This window comes from Macrobrachium nipponense, chromosome 1 (assembly GCF_015104395.2).
Source record: "Macrobrachium nipponense isolate FS-2020 chromosome 1, ASM1510439v2, whole genome shotgun sequence".
NCBI lineage: Eukaryota > Metazoa > Arthropoda > Malacostraca > Decapoda > Palaemonidae > Macrobrachium > Macrobrachium nipponense.
This window is the reverse complement of record NC_087200.1, coordinates 12300753-12324274: the sequence shown is the minus strand read 5'-3', so window position 1 is coordinate 12324274 and position 23522 is coordinate 12300753. Positions and strand designations below refer to the sequence as shown.

Genomic DNA, 23522 nt, shown 5'->3' with positions numbered 1-23522 from the left:
TTATTAACAAATTTATATTTGTAACAGACAGAACAATGGATTCTGCAGGTTATCAACGAGAACTTCAGATCATCTGGATTTCTCACGCAATTTCCCGATTCAGTTCACTTCATTGATTACCTCTTTATGCAGGTAAGTCGTTGTGTGAATCTTACCTGGTTTCACCTTTGTTTTTAACACTGAGACAGTAGATCTCATCAAGTGAGTTAGATGTGGGTGACACCATCTTTCAAAGTGGCCAAGGAAACTCAACAAAACTTATCTTTATTTTTGCTGTAAATTAAACGTCCTTTATTGTGAATATTTAGTTTAAAACTCAAAATGAACGACTGTCCTTAGAGCCTGAACTCATTAAAACCCATTGGACAGTTTGCTTTCATGGCACGTCAGTCAGGGAGACTGAAGAGACTTGTACAAAAGAAAAAGAAAAATTTCTTCTGAGAATCACGGGATTTACAAAATATACTTGGAGTCCTCTTGAGGAAGCAGGGAGGATTTAGAGTCTCACAATATTGTTATGGCTGACAGATTCGAAATTTATTGGGATATTACCTTTAGGTTATGGTCTTGCACATAATGATGGTCACCTATATAAGTCTTTTCCAGATAATCTTCTACGAGTTTTTTTGTTATATTCTAAGACTATCTTTAATAGTGCAAAAGATGTAATACTTAAATGAAGTAAGCTATTTCATTTCTAGAGACGTAAGTTAATTATTTTTCCTTAGAGAGTCTTGGATTTTTGTATTATAGTAATTCCTTCCAGAGGTTTGCACAGGATTTGACGTCCCATTACATAACTTGATTTTCTATTTCATCTAAATAGCAAACTACTTCATATATTCAAAAAGCATAATATAAATGAAAGTTCAAATCAAGCATTGAAAAATTCCCTTACTTCCAGGCTCGACCTCAGATCAGGAAATCTGGAATAGACCCCTTGTCCTTCGATGAAAGTGGACTGGAACTCGACTTGGGTCTGCTCCTTCAGGTATGGTAAAAACATGACCGAAAGGGATGATAATTCAAACATTGAAAAAGGTTATGATATTAATATTACATGAAACTACATTACATTTATTCACTTTGGATGCTTCTTGAAATGGCTATACGACTGCAGTTTGCAGGTGCTGCAGAGGAGTCAGAATGCTGAATGTATATAAAAGAAATATGTGTAAATTGTTTTGCTCAGTAAATAAAGAGTAAGGAAATCTGATTGAGGAAAAGTAGAGATAAGAATGAGACTGTGGTAAAATTATTAGCACGCAGAGAGAGAGAGAGAGAGAGAGAGAGAGAGAGAGAGAGAGAGAGAGAGAGAGAGAGAGAGAGAGGGGTGGGGGCGGGTTCGTTCTTCCTCCAAGCTATTTAGTAGAGGTAGCCCTATGCCTTATTTAATGGGCCACCCTTTTCACCTTTTAATTGACAGCTTTAGAATTCAGAATTAATTCACCTTATACTTAGAGAGAGAGAGAGAGAGAGAGAGAGAGAGGAGAGAGAGAGAGAGAGAGAGAGAAGCTTTGGCTCCCACTTCCTCTGAATGCTGAATCATTAGCAAAGTCCCTGAGACAAACATTTTTCCAGTTTGAAATCTTTAACCATCGATTTGCAAGAAAGCGTCGTAGTCAGCAGATCAGACGACCGGAGAAGACTTGGTCGTGCACTTGCACGTTGCACGATTTCTTTTGTCAGCTGCGTTCCCATGAAACAGCTTGCAATTGCACGTACTTTTATGCACTCTTAAAATCATACTTACTGACATACATACACAAAGAACACACATATACTATGTATATTATTCGAGCTACAAACGTTCCTTTGATATCTAATTCGCTCTACCTCGGAATTGATATATCTTGTAAGGTCAGAATCGGTATAAACTTATAACCTCACTTTTTAGCCGAATCGATAACGTCACTGTCGTCTTGATTTCGTCCCTCTCCGCTGGGCGGTGGTTCGAACCCACGAGAGGGCGAAATTATCATCAACTAAAAAATCCCCTTCGGTTTACATATATGAAAATATATCAATTCCAAGGTAAACCGAAATAGATATTAAAGGACATTTGTAGCTCGAATAATTCACATGAATCACGGTGATGTTTTATACGTTTGAATACTCACAAACAGATGTTCAAATATATGCAAACCGCAGTTTTTGTTCATGTTTAATTAAATTACTTATTTCCATAACAGGAGTTTTACTGGACATTTATCTAAAATTGATAGGAATAAATGAATAACCTTTTATCAAAATATCATTTTGCAGTGCGAGGATGTCACTCTAAAAGGGTTATCTTCACTATACTGGGGTCACGAAGGACTATTTACATACATTGAGGACACCTTCCAACTCTCGTTTCAGGTGAGTTCTGATGTTATTCACCGAAGCAGTAGTATACGTACATGCCTTGAGAGAGAGAGAGAGAGAGATATAGAGAGAGAGAGAGAGAGAGAGAGAGAGAGAGAGAGAGAGAGAGAGAGAGAGAGAGAATGTTGTCAGACAAGGCTTACGATAGCAGAAAAAAATTCACAGCAACTTCGTTATTTTCAGCCAAACATTTACAGAAAAAAGCACTATTTACCCTTACTTGCAAAATATCAATTATCTAATATTTTTTATGCTATGCTAGGGTTTCTAACTCGAGAAATTTATAACCATCTAGGAAAATGTCATTTTTGATAATTTTCTAACTGATGAAATTCATTCCTGTGTAAATTGACTCTGAATCAGATGGAAACTTAACAGATGACATAAGAGTATTTTAATCTTTGACTTACATTTTTAGTGTGATTGTTCCATGTGAGTAGTGTTCATTGTTCATCTGAATAATAATAATAATAAGTAATATAATAATAATAATATAATAACAATAATAATAATAATAATAATAATAATAATAATAAAATAATAATTAATAATAATAATAATAATAATAAAATAATATGTAATAATAATATGTGGCGCCGTGGGAGGAGTGGGTTAGGTCGTCAATAGACTTAAGTCAAGTTAAGCAACATTGGGGTTCTGGTCAGTCGTTGGATGGGTGACCGCTCTCCTCGGCGTTGATTCCTTGGGAAAGGATCTTTACCATAATTTCCTCAGTCTACTCAGCTGTAAATGAGTACCTATCCCTGATGGGGTAGGGTCCAGCTATGGTTAAATAGCAAAACTCAGCAATGATGGAAAGAATGATGGAATAAACGACAACGACGTAAATGGAACCTCTGGCAACAGAGGAGCTTCGTCCGGCAACCAGGTATTCAAACCCAATTGTAGGGGAAGACGGTCAGGTACTTGGAGGTCGTCATCCAGCAACTGATCACCACAACGACAGTAATGAACAGCCTGAGATTGGAGCTACAGAGGCAAAAAGGAAGAAATGGACAAGAGAAGAAAATAAGGAAATATGGAGATGCTACATCAGAAGCAACCCGACGGAGAGAGGATATAGAAGAAGATTGGTCAACATCTGGAATGAGAGGAATAACCACACCCCCCAAACAGAGCAGAGGCTGGCAGACCAAGTAAGGAACATAAAGAAAAAGAACTGGCTCTCCCCAACAGAAAGAGAAGAACTGGAAAGGGAAATGTCACACGACAACGAATTACACGAAGACGAACTGAGAGACGATGCCACAGAAGACGACAGGGAGGATGAGGTATCAAACAACGACACACGAAGAAACACCGACGAAGTAACAGAGAGGACGGAATGGGTAGAAAAGATTATCCAATGGATGGAGCCAGATACAGAGAGAACAAAGATCCCCTCCATGAAAGCCTACAACACCAAGAAATTAAGGGAGAAAACAAGAGAGGTCAATGAAATAATGGGCCTAATCACACCACCAGTATCACAGAAACAAATAAACTTGATTATATGCAGGAGCAAGATTAGTAGCAGAACTGATGGGATTCGAACACCAACACCACCGTCACAACCAACCCAACAGAAACCAAAACAGCAACCTCCTTGGAAAAGGCGCCTGGAAAAGCAAATCATGGTGATGAGATCTGACTTGAGTAAACTGAAAGAGATGGCAGAAAAAAGGCTAAGAAGCAAGAAAAAAAGGGAGGAACTCAACGAGAAATACAAAGTACAAGAGAGGGGACTAAAACACAACAACAATAGAAGATGTAAAACAGAGGCTTAAGGCCAAAGCACACAAGATCCAACGGTACATGAACAGGAATAAGGGATACCAACAGAACAAACTATTCGAACCAACCAGAAAAGACTATACAGCCAACTAAGAGGGGAATACAACCACCAGAAATTCCTGAAGCCGAATCAAGTAAGAGACTCTGGGAAAACATATGGAGCAATCCGGTATACACACAACAAACATGCAACATGGCTCCAGGAAGTCAAGGAAAAGAAAGAAACAGGGAGAATAAACAAAGATTCACAGACATCACGACAGACACAGTCAGACACCAACTAAAGAAAATGCCAAACTGGAAAGCCCCAGGTCCCGATGAAGTCCATGGATACTGGCTCAAAAACTTCAAGGCCCTACACCCACGAATAGCAGAACAACTCCAGCATTGTATCTCAAATCACCAAGCACCCAAATGGATGACCACAGGAAGAACATCCTTAGTACAAAAAGACAAGAGTAAGGGAAATATAGCCAGTAACTACAGGCCTACACCTGCCTACCAATAATGTGGAAGTTACTAACAGGTATCATCAGTGAAAGGCTATACAACTACCTAGAGGAGACAAACACCATCCCCCACCAACAGAAAGGCTGCAGAAGGAAGTGTAGGGGCACAAAAGACCAGCTCCTGATAGACAAAATGGTATGAAGAACAGTAGGAGAAGGAAAAACCAACCTAAGCATGGCATGGATAGACTATAAGAAAGCCTTCGACATGATACCACACACATGGCTAATAGAATGCCTGAAAATATATGGGGCAGAGGAAAATACCATCAGCTTCCTCAAAATTACAATGCGCAACTGGAAATACAATACTTACAAGCTCTGGAAAAAGACTAGCAGAGTTAATATCAGGAGAGGGATCTTCCAGGGCGACTCACTGTCCCCACTACTCTTCGTTAGTAGCCATGATTCCCACATGACCAAAAAAAAAAGTACTACAGAAGATGGATGCCGGGTACCAACTCAAGAAAAGAGGCAACAAAATCAACCATCTGATGTTCATGGACGACATCAAGCTGTATGGTAAGAGCATCAAGGAAATATGATACCCTAATCCAGACTGTAAGGATTGTATCTGGAGACATCAGGATGGAGTTTGGAATAGAAAAATGCGCCTTAGTCAACATACAAAAAGGCAAAGTAACGAGAACTGAAGGGATAAAGCTACCAGAGGGAGCAACACATCAAACACATAGATGAGACAGGATACAAATACCTGGGAATAATGGAAGGAGGAGATATAAAACACCAAGAGATGAAGGACACGATCAGGAAAGAATATATGCATAGACTCAAGGCGATACTCAAGTCAAAACTCAACGCGGAAATATGATAAAAGCCATAAAAACACATGGGCAGTGCCAGTAATCAGATACAGCGCAGGATATAGTGGGATGGACGAAGGCAGAACTCCGCAGCATAGATCAGAAAACCAGGAAACAAATGACAATACACAAAGCACTACACCCAAGAGCAAATACGGACAGACTATACATAACACGAAAGGAAGGAGGGAGAGGACTACTAAGTATAGAGGACTGCGTCAACATCGAAAACAGAGCACTGGGGCAATATCTGAAAACCAGTGAAGACGAGTGGCTAAAGAGTGCATGGGAAGAAGGACTAATAAAAGTAGATGAAGACCCAGAAATATACAGAGACAGGAGAAAGACAGAAAGAAACAGAGGACTGGCACAACAAACCAATGCACGGACAATACATGAGACAGACTAAAGAACTAGCCAGCGATGACAATTGGCAATGGCTACAGAGGGGAGAGCTAAAGAAGGAAACTGAAGGAATGATAACAGCGGCACAAGATCAGGCCCTAAGAACCAGATATGTTCAAAGTACGATAGACGGAAATAACATCTCTCCCATATGTAGGAAGTGCAATACGAAAAAATGAAAACATAAACCACATAGCAAGTGAATGCCCCGGCACTTGCACAGAACCAGTACAAAAAGAGGCATGATTCAGTGGCAAAAGCCTCCACTGAGCCTGTGCAAGAAACATCAGCTACCTTGCAGTAATAAGTGGTACGAGCACCAACCTGAGGGAGTGATAGAAACGATCAGGCAAAGATCCTCTGGGACTATGGTATCAGAACGGATAGGGTGATACGTGCAAACAGACCAGACGTGACGTTGATTGACAAAGTCAAGAAGAAAGTATCACTCATTGATGTCGCAATACCATGGGACACCAGAGTTGAAGAGAAAGAGGGAAAAAAGGAAAAAATAAATGTATCAAGATCTGAAAAAGTAGAAATAAGAAGGATATGGGATATGCCAGTGGAAATCGTACCCATAATCATAGGAGCACTAGGCACGATCCCAAGATCCCTGAAAAGGAATCTGGAAAAAACTAGAGGCTGAAGTAGCTCCGGGCCTCATGCAGAAGAGTGTGATGCCTAGAAACGGCACACATAGTAAGAAAAGTGATGGACTCCTAAGGAGGCAGGATGCAACCCGGAATCCCACACTATATACCCACCAGTCGAATTGAAGGACTGTGATAGAGCAACAAAAAAAAAAAAAAAAAAAATAATAATAATAATAATAATAATAATAATAGAGGAAGAAAGGGAAAAATGGATAATAGAAATAAGAAGGATATGAGATATGCCAGGGGAAATTGTACCTATAATCATAGGAACACTAGGCACGATCCCAAGATCCCTGAAAAGGAATCTGGAAAAACTAGAGGCGGAAGTAGCTCCAGGACTAATGCAGAAAGTGTGATCCTAGAAACGGCGCACATAGTAAGGAAAGTGTTGGACTCCTAGGAGGGAGGAAGCAACCCGGAACTCCACACTATAAATACCACCCAGTCGAATTGGAGGACTGTGATTGACCCCCCCAAAAAAAAATTAATACTAAAAATTCATAAAAAAAACTCATAACCACATGAGTCAATAAAATGGAAATAAATAAAATCAACCAGACATACTATTGTGGATTTACTTTTCCAATACTAATAATAATAATAATAATAACAATAATAATAATAAATAATAATAATAATAATAATAATAATAATTCAGCAATTACCCTTTACTTTCCAGGTCAGAACCCAAGCCTTGCAAATGAATGGAAGGTGCGGTGTGACCATAGTCCCGTTGCTCCTCGAGAGGTCGTTGGAGATTGAGTGGATTACATTGAAATCTCCGTTGAAATCCACCTCCAGAGTGGCTTGCAAAATCCACCGACTTTGCGGCTCCTCGAGATTGATATAGGTAGTATGATTCTCTGGTGTCTGGTCAGTGTGTGTGTGATTGATTTTGGCTATCAAAACTGGCGTCACGACATCTAGGGTTTTGACGCCGTAATAAGATTGAGTAGGAGATTAAAATGTAACTAAATTTTAGAGGCTTTTAATTTTTATAAAAGAAAATATATATATATATATATATAATATATATATCTATATATATATATATATATATATATATATTTATATCTGTAAATACATATATGCTATACATACATACACAACTGGGTTTGAGAGTGTGTGTGTGTGTGTGTGGTGGGCCACATAGTGCAAATGAATTACTTTAACGACTGCTGTAGTGAATACTACCTACTACGTAGCATATTCCCCGAATATGAAAGAAAGTATGAGAGTGACAGTTAATCGCTTTTGGGAGCAGCTGAATATATTCCTGGCTGGATTTTGGAGAATTGGAAATGATGGTTGTGTTAGACGGCTTAGATGCAAGTACAGGGAACAAAGAATGTTGTAAAGAAAAATGAGGTTTACTCATTAGCAATGCATATGTTTAAACCAAATTAGAACTTGGAGAAAAATCACATATCTTTTCACGAAGCAATTTATTTATTATTTATTTATTTTTTATTTATTTTATTGTGAACTCATAGTAGAAAGAAGATATTGCTAAATGTTATAGAACTAAAATGACAAAAAACTTAACCTTGATACTTTAAGAGATTACATTCTTGGATGCAAACACATCTGCTCACTTGATATATATGTATATCTATATTATAATATAATATATATTATATATATAATATATATAATTATATATATAGAGAGAGAGAGAGAGAGAGAGAGAGAGAGGAGATTGAGAGAGAGAGAGAGAGAGAGAGAGAGAGAGATGCATATTTTACGCTACAAGTTTATACAAAGGAAATTTACCATACTTTTCTTGAAGACATCATCCATCATCTTTCTAATTCATGCACCAAAACTTCACAGCCGTTCTGAGGGCCACCAGATATCTAATGACTGTGACAGGACAAATATCGTAACAATCAATGTTCATCATTCCAGGAAACATCGAAGGAAAGATGCCTGGATTAGGAAGCTTGAGTTACATAGCAGAAGCTTCTCTCGATATAGTTCCAAACCTGAGCCGAGACAGGATTCGGAAAATGATGCAGAGAGAGTTCTGGACGGTGAGTGGTATACCTTCTATCTCCTCCTTATCTATGGTGGTAATGTTGATTAGTCAGCTTAGATATACATTCAAGTGTACCGTGACACCCGCATATTCACACGCAGGTGTATAAGAATGTCTCCTGGTTCCTTCCTTTCTTGAACTTCGTAACTTCCATCCTTGATATTTTAAACTATATTCTTTTCCACAATTATCTTTAGCTTTACACATTTGCATTAACCCCTCTCCCTTCATCAACACTGCGCAATCTTGCCTTTGGAAAGTATTATTGTAGTTGTATATTACATACTTAGATATATTTCTTAAACCTTTCGTCCGATTTTGGCCACTAGTGTTGTTTAACAACCAGGTAATTTACATTCGTCGTCACCTTGGAGTGTGTACGTGTAGATCTGTATCTTAGATGTAATTAAAAGAATACTTCATGTCTCTCTGCTTCCAATCCATAAAACACATTTTTTCTCCTATAGATTTATAAAGTTTGTTAAAAATGCTTCAATTTCGTGGATTCAAGACCATAAAATCCCCTTCCTGTTGTCTTTCAGCTTCTCCAGAGCCAGTTAAGCCAGCTGGAACCTGTTCTGCTGATCCAAGAATACATAAAACAGCAAGATAGCAAGACTCGTGCATCTTCCCACTGCCCTGGTGCAGCTGTCAGAGGAGACAGGTGTAATTTTCTGCATCTGCTGAGAGCTGATTCGTCAGTATGACTTATTCTCTTTTGGATTTTCCAGAGAAACTCGGTGCCCAACGCAGTGTTGGCAACTCTGGGTGATTCTAGCACCACTTGGAAAAATCTTGATTATCATTATTATTTTTTTTTTAAGTCTATCACAGCCATCCTGTTTTTATAGTGTGGGGTTCCGGGTTGCAGCTTGCCTGTTTTTAGGAGTCCTTCACCTTTCTCACTATGTGCGCTGTTTCTAGTAAGCATACTCTTCTACATGAGTTTTGGAGGTACTTCGACATCTAGTTTTTCTAGGTTCCCTTTCATAGATCTTGGGATCATGCCCAGTGTTCCTATGATTATGGGCACAATTTCCAATGGCATACCACGTATCCCTCTTATTTCTATTTTCAGGTCTTGATACTTACCGATTTTTTCTCTTTCTATCTTATCTACTCTGGTGTCCAATTGTATTGCGACACCAGTGAGTGATACTTTCTTCTTGATTTTGTCAATCAATGTCACGTCTGGTCTATTGGCATTATCACCTTATCTGTTCTGATACCATAGTCCCAGAGAATCTTTTCCTGATCGTTTTCTAGCACTCCTGCAGGTAGGTGTCCGTACCACTTATTACTACAAGGTAGCTGGTGTGTTTTGCACAGGCTCCAGTGTAGGGCTTTTGCTACTGAATCATGCCTCTCTTTGTACTGGTTCTGTGCAAGCGCCGGACATTCACTTACTATGTGGTTTATAGTCTCGTTTTTCATATCGTACTTCCTGCATAGGGGTGAAATCTTATTTCTATCTGTTGTTCTTTGGACATATCTGGTTCTTAGGGCCTGATCTTGTGCTACTGTTAGCCTTTCTTCTGTTTCCTTCTTGAGTTCTCCCCTCTGTAGCCACTGCCACATTTCATCGCTGGTCAGTTCTTTAGTCTGTCTCATGTACTGTCTGTGGATTGGTTTGTTGTGCCATTCTTCTGTTCTGTTTGTCATTCTCCTGTCTCTGTATATTTCTGGGTCTTCGTCTACTTTTATCAGTCCTTCTTCCCACCACTCGTCTTCACTGGTTTTCAGATATTGCCCCCGTGCCCTGTTCTCGATGTTGATGCAGTCCTCTATGCTTAGTAGCCCTCTCCCTCCTTCCTTTCGTGTTATGTATAGTATTTGCTCTTGGGTTTAGTGCTTTGTGTACTGTCGTGTTTCCTTGTTTTCTGGTCTATGGTGCGGAGTTCAGCCCACGTCCACTCCATTACTCCTGCGCTGTATCTGATTACTGGTACTGCCCATGTGTTTATGGCTTTCATCAAGGTCTCGGCGTTGAGCCTTGAATTGAGTATTGCTTGAAGTCTCTGCATTATTCATAGGTATTTGCATCTTATCTCATCTGTGTTTGATGCTATTCCCATCTGGTAGCTTTATTCCTTCAATCCTTGTCACTTTTCCTTTTTGTATATTGACCAAGGCTCATTTTGCTATTCCAAACTCCATCCTGATGCTTCCAGATACAGTTCTTACAGTCTGTATTAGGGTATCGATATCCTTGATGCTCTTACCATAAAGCTTGATGTCGTCCATGAACATCTGATGGTTAATTCTGTTGCCTCCTTTCTTGAGCTGGTACCCAGCATCCATCTTTCGTCATGGGAATCATGGCTACTACGAAGAGTAGTGGGGATAGAGAGTCAACTTGAAAGATCCATCTCCTGATCTAACCTCTGCCAGTCTTATCCAAGAGCCTGTAAGTACTGTATTCCACTTGCAAATAGTATTTTTTAGGAAGCTGATGGTGTTTTCCTCTGCCCCATATATTTCCAGGCATTCTGGAAATATATGGAAATATATGTGGGCGGTATCATGTCGAGGGCTTTCTTGTATTCAGTCCATGCCATGCTCCGGTTGGTTTTCCTTCTCGTACTCTTCTTCCTTACCATTTTGTCTACCAGGAGCTGGTCTTTTGTGCCCCTACACTTCTCTCTGCAGCCTTCTGTTGGTTGGGGATGGTGTTTGTATCCTTTAGGTAATTGTATAGCCTTTCACTGATGATACCTGTTATACTTATTATTATTATTATTATTATTATTATTATTATTATTATTATTATTATTATTATTATTATTATTATTATTGTATAGGTAGCAGATCCTCTTTCAAACATGTAGTGTTGACTGTTATTGTTGCATCAGGTGCATTCAATTTACATTGGGATAGAGGAATCTATATAAATTGAATGCAGCTGATACAGCAATAACATTTGATGCTATATTACTACTATTATTATTTTTGTTGTTGTTGTTGTCAAAATAGTTTTACCTGACCACTGAGCAGAATATCAGCTCTCACAAACATGGCTCAGAGCAAAACACAGTTGATTTCCTAGAGTTTAATGTTACAACTTCCATAGCACAGTCAGACTCACTTGTGATATTTGGAAAACCACAACATTAGTAATAAAGAAGTTTTACCAGACCAATGAGCTGGTTATCATCTATCACAGCGCTGGCCCTAAAGATTTATTTTTTAAAATTTTGTCAATCAAATCACAATTTTTCAAAAACCTTTTAATGTCGTAGTTTCTTACAAAATTTCACAGATCAATTTATTTCCATAACCTGATAATCGCTGCTGATTAAACTTTGGGTATTCACACAACAAATGAATACTAAACATGTACAGAGGGCTGCTTATCTAATAATGTCAAAGTTCAGTGTTACAGCGTAAATAACTCGGTAAAAAGAAGTATATAGGTATTTGACCATAAGCAAATAGCCATCAATAGTACTGTTCCAGTTCAGGATTATAAACAGGCCCTTTCCACGCCATTGCATTGGACTTGATGTTGAAGGGAAAGGCATGTTTCTTATAAATTGTATTTGAAAATTATTGAATATTACTGATTATGTTGATAAGGACTTCGCTACTAACTTATCGCATAGCTGCAGGTATAAAGTTACCAAGAAAAAGGAATAAAAGGACATGCTTCGTCTGCAAACCCATATGTATATCCATATATGTATAGTATATTTATAGTATATATATATATATATATATATATATATATATATTAATATATATATATATTATATATATATATATATTATAATATAGATTTATATATATATATATATATATAGTATAATAATATAATATATATAATTATCTATATATATATATATATATATATTATTTATATAATATATATATATATTTATATTATATTATAAATATAATTATATATAGATATATATATACATATATATATATATATATATATATATATCTATATATATATAGATATATATATATATATATAGATATATATATATATATATATATTATCTATATATATATATATTATATATATATATTATATTATATTTCTGACTCACATCAGGATCGAACCCCGGTCTTTCAACTGCAAGACCAGACCAAGCGCGTACTTTCATTCTTTAGTAACTTTATATTTAGTGACGAATATTCTTATTGGTCTTTGTTTCTTTGTTTGTTTCATATAAGAAGGTCGTATTTCTTCAATAATTATTAATTCAACAAAGAATCTTCAATGAGTTCTAACAGTTAACTGAGATATGATAATAATTAATGGCCAGCAAACGATGGTGACATTGTTGTTATTATTATCATTACTATTATTGTTGTTGTTGTTGTTGTTGTAGTTATAGTAGAAATAATTGTAGTAGTATTTCCTCCTCTTAGGCCCGTTGTAACGGTCGCTCGTGTTGAATCATACGGATGTATTATAAGTCCAGGCTTATGTGTGTGTATTAGTATTAGTATTAAATGATATCAGTGGCCACAAAAAAGAAAAAAAAAAACTCTGTCGAAATAATAACAGAGCGACAATGGCAAAAAAATATCCCATCGAAAAGCCCCTCCATGGCGGCCCCCAATTCGGGACGAAATGAAAAGCCTAATAATAATTCCAGCCATTGATACTTCCCCAAACGCTAATGAGTTTCATTGAATGGACATTGAAATAAAACAGTAATTACAGACTGATTAGAACATTCAAAAGTGAATATGAAAGTCATAATTGATAATAACGGTCAATTAATTAACCGTTGATCAACTCGGGGGAAAAAAAATCTTTCAAATTAATTTTGAGTATATCATACACCGTAAGTGACTGTAATTATCAATTCGTTCTCTCATTACCGCCATTATTTTTTATTCGGATGAAATCGGGGAAATTTCATCACAGAATATTGCATTTCTACGGAATATCAATTATATTAATTTGTGATTTTTTTTTTTTTTTTTTTTTTTTTTTTTTTGCCTTTTCGACAGGCTCTTTTTGTCGGTGGGATCAATTTATATCCTGTACTTAATTTCTGTTTTGTTTTGTACTGTAGCTGGTGATGGTGTTTACAAATCAGTATGTTATAACTATGTAATTTAATAAGTAATTATTGCCATGTGATTGGTAATTCCCTTTTAGAGTAATCTGTATTTTTTTTAACCTTGCCATCACCTGTGCTCTGAAATACATACACACACACACATACACACACACGTATATATATATATATTATATAAGTAATAATGAGAATCTTTTATGTATGATTCTTCATGTCACTAATTTGAAATGAATCGATTACTCTACTGTACTCTCCTTATTGCTTTGCACGTTGTTGTTTGCAAATTTGCAAACTTCAGTATCTTTATTTTCTCATGATAATAAAAGAAAACATCTCTAGGATTTATGATGCTTAAGAAAAATTCGACAGTTGAGATTACTAAGATATATATATGCTGCCACAGGCAGATGTCGATTTCAGTGACCCTGGAATTGCTATGGGAACCCTCTGGAATTGTTTTCAGAAAAATTCCTTCGAATAAAAAATCGGAATTTTCATTCCAAAGGCTTAAGGAGAGACAAAAATAAAGTAGACTAAAACGAGAATCAAATAGCATCAGCGTCTGATTAGACACTGATAATCAGCAGTAGTTGTGCTCGGTACCTGGTGAGAAATCTTACGTGGTATGGTTGAAAAAATAAATAAATAAATGGCAGTCGATTTTAGTCGTTATATCTACACTGCGAATAGTGCTCCTGTCTCTCCTTCCACTTCCTCTTACAAGACGAAAGTTGAAATATACGACATAAATACTCCCTAGTCATCCTTTGTGAAGACTCCTGTGGGCTACAAGAATACTTTAATCAGAGTTCGATTATCAATAACCATAAGTTCAGATTCTTTAGCTATCGCTTGTAGTTCGAATCACCGATAGTTCTGAGAGTTTGAGCCAATTAGATCACCATTACCTCTGTCATTTTCAGTTCTTTTCTGGTCTTACATGTGTCAGGGTGTGAGGCATTAAAAATTTACCGCAAAGTTCGTGAGTGCGATGAAATATGAGGGAACTCGAGGCTGTCTTATTTGTTCAGTAATGCCATAATCTCGTGCAGTTCTTGGAATTAAGAAATGAGGTAAGTTTTTTTTTTTTAAGTTTTTGTGATTATTACTCTGTTCTTCCTTTTCCATTTCCCCTTTTCCTCTCCTCTCTATTTTCCTTCCTGTTCTATCTCCCCATCCACACTGATTGCTAATCCTGCATCATTTGTATTTATACGCAACTGCATTTTCAAATTGACTAGTCATACCACTGTAATGCCATGAACCAATCACGTTATCATACGCGGCAGTTTCTGTCTGGTTGCGTGAATTTAATGAGTGAGGTCATGGTACCCAGTCAGTCAAGATATGACACGTGTCAATGACGTCACGGTTTCATGAGTGAGATTGTGGTACCCAGCCAATCAAGATATGACACGTCACTGACGTCAAGGTTTAATGAGTGAGATTGTGGTACCCAGCCAATCAAGATATGACACGTCACTGACGTCACGGTTTAATGAGTGAGATTGTGGTACCCAACCAATCAAGATATGACACGTGTCAGTGACGTCACGGTTTAATGAGAGATTGTGGTACCCAGCCATTTAAGATATGCTGTGTGTCAATGACGTCACGGTTTAAGGAGTGAGACTGTAGTACCCAGCCAATCAAGATACGACACGTGTCAATGACTTCACCGTTTAATGAGTGAGATAGTGATACCCAGCCAATCAAGATATGACACGTATCAATGACTTCACCGTTTAATGAGTGAGATTGTGGTACCCAGCCAATTGAGATATGGCGCGTTTCAATGACTTCACCGTTTAATGAGTGAGATTGTGGTACCCAGCCAATTAAGATATGGCACGTGTCAAAAGACTATTTATGCATTTTGTGCATACTCGGTACAAGGCCACCACCTACAGTGAGCATATGGAGGGTTACTGTAGATGCTACTATTTTACAAACATTTCTTCAGTACCTTAGTCTCTTCACGCTTAGCTGTCCGCCTCCTCCAACAACGTTTCCATCCAATTCACATGTTATGAGTGACTAGCAATGTGACTTCGTAGTCGGAATAATAATAATAATAATATTAATAATAATAATAATAGATATACAGTCGTCTTTTCAGCAGCATGTAGGTGATGTATCAAGTTTCCTAAGGATATAAAGATTTCTGCTGTCTTAGGTTTATATATCCTCTTGGGCGTCGACAACGGATTAGATATTTTGACGTGGCTAGGAACCAATTGGTTACCTAGCAACGGGACCTACAGCTTATTGGGGAATCCGAACCGCATTATATGGAGAAATGAATTTCTAATCACCAGAAACAAATTCCTCTGATTCCTAGTTGGCAGAGCAGGGAATCGACGAACTCAAGACTACCGAATCGGTAGGCGAGCACGTTAACCATTCGTCTCGTCCAACGAGGAACTGCATCACTTCTCACTTGATATATAACCGCCAGGGATAAACCTAAGCCAACGGGAAATCTTTATGCCCCTAGGAAACTTGTTATACAAGCAGCTTATACATGCTGGTGAAAGGAAGATTGTGAGACGAATGGCGAAAACTATATGGAAAATCAGTGCCGTGAAAACAGCTATTATTTCCAACGCTACTGCTCTCAGAGAAGGTGTGCTCCCTTATAATAATTATAAATTATAATGATAACAATTCCTGTAATATACCCACAGGTATAGCAAATCAATTCGTCGTATTGTGAGTGGGAATGATGAAGCGATGATTGTCGATCGAAATCTCTGAACGGAAGGAATATACGCGAGTGAAATACCGCGGTCTTTTCAAACAACCTTTCAATGAGTGCCATTAGTGCCGCTCGGTTATATGTGACACACACACTTAAGTTGGTGGTCTACCCGGGCCATAATGCTCTCTTCAAAGGACCACGAATATAACCTTTGGGGGAGGGGAAGGAGAGAAGGGCAGGGAGGTGAGGGAGAGGGTTTTATGTAGTTGTTACTGAAAGGTAAGGCGTGAAATGGATCCCACTCACGCTTACTTAATGTTATCTTATTATCTTCGCAGCTTATTATCCTAATATCTTATTTGGTGAAGTATGGGGGGACCATTTGTGACGACATAAATAAGTCTTCCTTATGGGCAGGGTCGTTCAGATCCTAGTAATTTATTGATTTGTTTTTCTGGCGTTGTTTAAGAATGACAATAATTTTGTTTTACAAGTATCATTTTAGTTATTGCTCAATAAATTCGGCAAGAGGGCACCATTACAACAGTCTATGACCATTGTTATTGCGACGCTTGTTACTCTTCACGATCAGTCAAGCGTAGCAAATCCATCCACGACATCATAACGAAACCCAACGGTGAGGTATTGCATACAGTGCGCCTTTTGGGATGCGCTATGGGGATATCCAAACTTTGCCTACCGGTCTCTTAAACATTGAAATGTGAAAGTTTTAAAACTTTCATATTTCTCGAAATTCCTTCAGGAAATGAAAATTCCAATATGTCTAGATGCACTGGTATTGACCACAAGTAAGGTAGTGGTAAATCTCTTAAACAAGTAGTGAGTATCTCTCTTAATAACTCGACTGAGGATAGTCCCAGCCAGTGTGTAAAGTGGTCTGAGGAAAGTACCCTCATTTTAAAATGCTTTTTGTGAGTTTAAAGATCAATCCCTACCGTTTACATTGGTATTTACAGACAGACAGATGGCTTCCTTAAAACCCAGTTCTTTACAGCGTCTAGGAATTGGAATAGAATATAAAATCTAACCCCAAGGCCAAGTGCTGGGACTGAAGTGGTCTTTCAGCGCTGAGAATGTGTTGAAACAAATGCTAGGAGAGGGTGGAATGTAAGATGGAAGAAAGAGAATACGAATGGTGATAGAGTAAGAGAAAGATAACGGCTGCAGTTAGGGGCCGAGAGGACGCTGAAAGAGAGTTTAAATTAATGCTTACAGTGCACTGCGTGAGGTACACTGGCGGTACTACCTTCGTATGTGGCCTAAAGTTTGTCGTTTTTTTGTCGGTGGTGCTGACTAAAGCGTCTACTGGGTTCGACCAATCATTTCAAAACTTCAGGGTAATCTTCAGATAACTAGCCGCGACTATCAGACCGAGCAGATGACAAGATAAGGAGAAACAGTCCATAATGTAAACAGTTTCATCTGACGCCCGAATCCAACAAACAATTTGATTAAAGTCCGCCTTTATCTCGAGGTACCTAATCTTTGACCGCCTCTGGCCCCTACGGTCGCCAACGTTCAGATTTCGGACGGCGAAGAGAGTCATTCTTTTCGTGAATTCTGTCAGAATATATTTATCTGGATTACGAGTGAGGTCAGTATCTTAGGATACCCTCACCCATGGTGCCAGGTTATTATTACATCCCGCTACCCTGACGTCCTTCTTCTTTTTTCGTCATGGCATTGGGCACTGGGCACTGGCAGCAGCCAGCCATGCCAGCCAGCCTGAGACGTATGACGAATCAGTTGACGAACGATCATCGTAGTGCCAGTTAGTGCCGATCTGAGTCGTGATGGAAAAGACTGAAAGATTTCGCTTGTTCTTCGTTCTGTGTTTACTTTCCGGAACAGCAGACGCCATCAATGTAAAGGGTGAGGATTAGGATATAGGATGTGTAGAAAGGTTGGTAGAAGTTTCGCTGATTTCTGAAACAATGGAGAAATTCATTCGTGTTGTCCTTGTTAAATCGACTGAGGTGAGGACACTCTTGGTGCATCATACACACAGGTCATGTACGGTTAGCGTTTGTTTGGTTTTACGTCCTATGTTTGTATGTATGTACGCATGCATTTAGTTATTTGCGTGTGTGCATTTTTCGTTATGTGTGCGTGTACTTTTTCGATGATTATGTGCGTTCATGTAAAATTTCCTGTATATGTGTGTGTATGTTTGTATGTGTAATCTACTTTTCTTTTTATGCACGTAACCTTTTCATGAATACATACATGTTCTATGTTATTTCTGTCTGTGTGCGTTTGTAGCAAACCATGCATATACTTTTTTTTTTCCTTCACGTATTCATTTCTGGTTACTTGCAAGCGCTCAAAGCAAGAACACTGAGGCATGTGTCCAGTGCGATTCCTGAATGTCTGTCACCTACATCTTAGTATTATTGTATTATTATCATTTTTGTTTTCTGTCCTCAGTTACTGTCGATTTGATAGAAAGAGGAAGGGAGTGAAGGGCTCACGAAGATTTACTAAAGAGAGAGAGAGAGAGAGAGAGAGAGAGAGAGAGAGAGAGAGAGAGAGAGAGAGAGAATAATTTCATCTGTTAACTAAAGTCCTACCGGGATTGAATATCCTCTCCAAAAAGTGGCTATTCTCTTTTTGACTCAAACAAAACAATCCAATTATTTGATCTCAGCGTATGACATGTGACCCAATTTGAAATCCAGCCATCCCTGATTTCATCTCAAGGACAGTTAGCCCCTGGCCCACTTTCGGGCACGTTGGTATCTGACATCATCGCGGCACTGATAATAATCAGTGACGTCATTCCAAATCTTTATCTTTGAACAAGCGTACGGCGATTAACGACAGATTCACTTCTACGCAATGATAGTTCATCCCCAAGTCATTTTTCACCATTTTTACAATCTAGATGTTGCCAGAAATCAATTAACCATTATTTTTTCTAAACAAGTATTGATCATCGTACAGTTCAAGACTCCAGATCTGGTGAACACCTTTTATTGAACTAGATTTGTTCGAAATATTATTTTGTCACTGTACAATATGAATTTTTCCATTTTTTGTTTTTTTGTTTTTTTAGTTATCTGCATCGACGGTGGTTTTGTTATTTTAACTTCTATTCCCTAAGGACGAAAACCCAGTCCTGGTCTGCGACGCCAGAGAACCTGTTCCATCCCCTAATTGAAAGACTTCTATAACATCTCTAGGGGTAAATGTATAAGTTTAAAATGACTAAACTTTGTTACGTTTAATTCGTTCAAATGATTTTTTTTTTTTTTCCTCAGTTTGCGTTTTATATTCTAAACTTTTCTTCATAGCATTATATAATTATTTCACATCTCTTTCACATCACTTGCTATCTTTTCTTAGTGCTTTGAATTCACAATGACAACACAGAACAAATTCTCTCTCTCTCTCTCTCTCTTGTAATCATTTCCTTGTTCTTTGAATTCACAATGCCAACACAACACAAATTCTCTCTCTCTCTCTCTCTCTCTCTCTCTCTCTCTCTCTCTTACGATATTTCCTTGTTCGTTGAATTCACAATGACAACACAGAACAAATTCTCTCTCTCTCTCTCTCTCTCTCTCTCTCTCTCTCTCTCTCTTTAGTGAGCAGTTAGGGTAGTCAAGTCCTCCTTGATAAGTGAGTGCAAGGCAGGACAGGATGCCACTCATAAAAAGATCCCAGTCGCGTTCAGATAGAAGAGGGAATCATGAAATCGGATTAGAAGTGGTTTTGGACGATTTCTTTCCTTACCAGTCGTAAGAACTCCGTTGAGTAACAAAATGATTCAGTCCGTTTCAAATAACAGCGTGAAAATACTGATATGTTTTCATTCTTCGCTTCGTTTTAAAGTATATTTAGGGTATGTAGACAGTTTTCGGCTTTCTGAAAATGCTATGAACGGACCTGTCCGTTGCCAAGGGCACGATGACTTCAAAAAGGGTTTACTTTTGTGCAGTAGAAATTTAGAATCAGTGATAAGGCGTTCTCTTCTTGACAATTTGTCTACTCAGACGATGACTAATCACGTATATATGATAGATGAATAATATTTCTTTATGTCTTTATTTATTTATTTATTTATCTACCCTCGATAAGGGAATTTTATTCTTTAATTCATCTCTTAACTGAAAAGATTTCGCAAAGAGGTTAAGAGCTAACTATACTAACTATACGAGAAAGTATCCTCAGTGTTACAACTACAGCTACGTAATACTAAATGGGAGTAATTTTCGGTGAATACCTAATTGCTTGTTATTATGCACGGGGGAGAGGTGGCCGGGGGTGGCGGTTTGGGGGGGGGGGGGGGGGTTGGTTTGGACTTGCTTTGATCACCGCGTCGATGTTGTGATGTGTCAATGGTGTACTACAGTTTGGCTGAGTGATGACCCTCGGTCTCTCTCTCTCTCTCTTTATCTCTCAGTGACCTCGTGATGGTAGTCGACTACAGTGGGTCGTAACCAGATATATATATATATATATATATATTATATATATATATATATATATATATATAATATATATATATATATATATTGTGCCATGGGGACTTAAGAGAAAGAGGAGACCGTTGGAAAGAAACGAGATGAGAATGATGAGATGGATTGTTGGAACATCATCACTACTGGAAAGGAGCGTGAGTCAAGATATAAGAAGAATGTGTGGTATGTGATACTAACGTCAAGAGGAATGGTATATATGGAAGCTCGTCTGAGTTACTAATACAGCCATGTAATAAAAACAGAGGCAGTGGAACCAATCAAGAGACCTAAGAACAGGACAGTGATGATTGGGGGAGGAAGAGGAGGAAGAGGAGTCAGTGGATCAGAGATGATGTGGTGAGGAGGGACCTGGGAAGAAGATGCAACCCAAATAGGAAATAGTCGTAAGAAATTTTACTCGGGCGGCCGACCCTGCTACAATACAGGACGAATAATAAGGTCGAAAGAAGAAGAAGAAAATATATAGATATGTCTGCATTTATAAATATATATATATATATATATATATATATATATATATATATAGATATATATATATATTTGGTTACGACCCACTATAGTCGACTACCGATCAGTTACGTACTTCACCATCAGGTCATCAAACCCGTATAGTACTAGATTTTTTAAGGAACGTGTTCATATCATCTTACGTCACGAGGTCATAGAGAGAGAGAGAGAGAGAGAGAGATAGAGGAGAGAGAGAGAGATTTGATAGTCGTGCCCTCTGAACCCCGTTGCCATACCCTCTTGACAAGAGGTAAAGGGCAAGATTAATTGACCTTCGAACGTGATTGGAAAATCTTGCCGCTACTCTCAGATCGTCAACCAACTCCAGAGTCTAGAACTGGGTATCGTACAGGAAGAAAAAAAATTATTCTTACCACAAGTTTAACGATTGGTATAGCATCTATGAATTAATTTTGATGTAGTCACAAACATGTTCTCTCTCTCTCTCTCTCTCTCTCTCTCTCTCTCTCTCTCTCTCTCTCTCTCTCTCTCTCTCTATATATATATATATATATATATATATATATATATAATGTATAATATATATATATATATATATATATATATAGAGAGAGAGAGAGAGAGAGAGAGAGGAGAGAGAAGGAGAGAGAGAGAGAGAACATGTTTGTGACTACATCAAAAATTATTCATAGATGCTATACCAACTCGTTAAACTTGTGGTAAGAATAACATATATATATATACTATATATATATATATATATATATATATATATATATATACTATATATATATATATATATATATATATATATATATATATGTGTGTGTGTGTGTGGTGTGTGTGTGTGTGTGTATTTATAAGCGAATTCTTCATGAAAATGATAGGCAGAAATCCAAGCGATTTAGTCTTTACTATGACATTGGCAAGGAAGCACACACCCACATATAATCTATGTATGTGTGTGTGTTTACTTAGATATATATATATAGACATATGCACATGTACATTATATGTATGTATATTATGTATATATATATATATATATATATATATATATATATATATATTATATATATTAATTATAAAATAATATTTATGTTGTTCGAAAATTCTAAATGGTTAGCTGGCCTCCTTTCCCCTTTCTTAGGCTCTTTTTCTACCAATCACAAACACACACACACACCACATATATATATATAATATATATATATATATATATATATATATATATATATATATATACATATACATATATATACGTAGATATAGTCAAGCGCAAACATATGTGCGTTTGTGTGTATGTCATGTAATGTCACACGTACATGCACATATCAACTACAATGGCATTGGAAAACACTACTCTGCTATAGGCGTAAATAAGACCTTCTAGTTACAGCGTATTGAACGATGTTGCATCGATCACTGCGTATGTTGAACTGCGTATGAAATAATAATAATAATAATAATAATAATAATAATAGTAATTATTGTTATTATAATTATTCAGATGATGAATAATTATACAAGAAGCCCACCAAAGGGGCCACTACCTTGAAATTCAAGCTTCCAAAGAAAGAAGTAACAGGTCATGGAAGATACGGAAAAGAGAGACCACTTCTTATAATGAAGACTTATGCAACGCGTATGTAAGTACAGCAATGAATCATTAGTGAGAAGAATATTCTCAGGGGAGAAGTGTTTGATTATGAAAAATTTGAATTAACTAAATACTACAAGTATATCTATCGTATTTCTTGTGCGACTCTCTATGTCATTGTGTCGTAAAGGATTGTTCAGGCTCGTATCTTTGTGGTCAACGTGAAACGCTTTTTTTTATAATGTATGAGGTCAAAGTTTAATGTATATATATAGATATATATGCGTGTGTGTATGTGTCTGTTTGTATAAGTACGTGTGTAAGTATGTATGTGTGTGTCTGTGTATATTACCACGGAAGACGAAAATGTAAATCTATTATGTCGTACATAGGTAACTAAAAATTACGTATACGAATAAGTGTGAGCGAGCAATTTCTGCTTTATATTCTACTTAAAATGACTGTTTCTTCCCCCGTACCTCAAATATATCTGATTTTATTTTTCACGCCTTCGTTCTTTTTCAGAATGGTTGGGCACGGAGCCGGTGACGATCGAGAGGATTGTGAACGAACTGATAGAGTATTTCTCTCATCCAGATCCCCATGGCGT

The 23522-nt window shown here is 37.4% G+C and overlaps 2 protein-coding genes across 3 annotated transcripts in view; both read left to right on the top strand.

Annotated features, from left to right (window-relative positions):
• The window catches only part of LOC135219132 (uncharacterized), a 30700-nt gene extending 18442 nt beyond the window's left edge, over positions 1-12258 (top strand). For both annotated transcript variants that reach the window (XM_064255588.1, XM_064255587.1), the window contains exons 6-11: positions 28-132; positions 905-991; positions 2266-2361; positions 7238-7408; positions 8467-8591; positions 9139-12258. In XM_064255588.1, coding sequence (XP_064111658.1) covers positions 28-132; positions 905-991; positions 2266-2361; positions 7238-7408 — 459 coding nt within the window. In that variant the 3' untranslated portion in view covers positions 8467-8591; positions 9139-12258. The remainder of the gene's footprint in view (positions 1-27; positions 133-904; positions 992-2265; positions 2362-7237; positions 7409-8466; positions 8592-9138) is intronic.
• A 5774-nt stretch (positions 12259-18032) lies between these two features.
• LOC135219130 (uncharacterized) overlaps positions 18033-23522 on the top strand; it is a 17591-nt gene continuing 12101 nt past the window's right edge. The window contains exons 1-2 of the mRNA XM_064255585.1: positions 18033-18232; positions 23438-23522. The exon at positions 23438-23522 is cut by the window's right edge and continues 5 nt beyond it. Coding sequence (XP_064111655.1) covers positions 18154-18232; positions 23438-23522 — 164 coding nt within the window. The 5' untranslated portion in view covers positions 18033-18153. The remainder of the gene's footprint in view (positions 18233-23437) is intronic.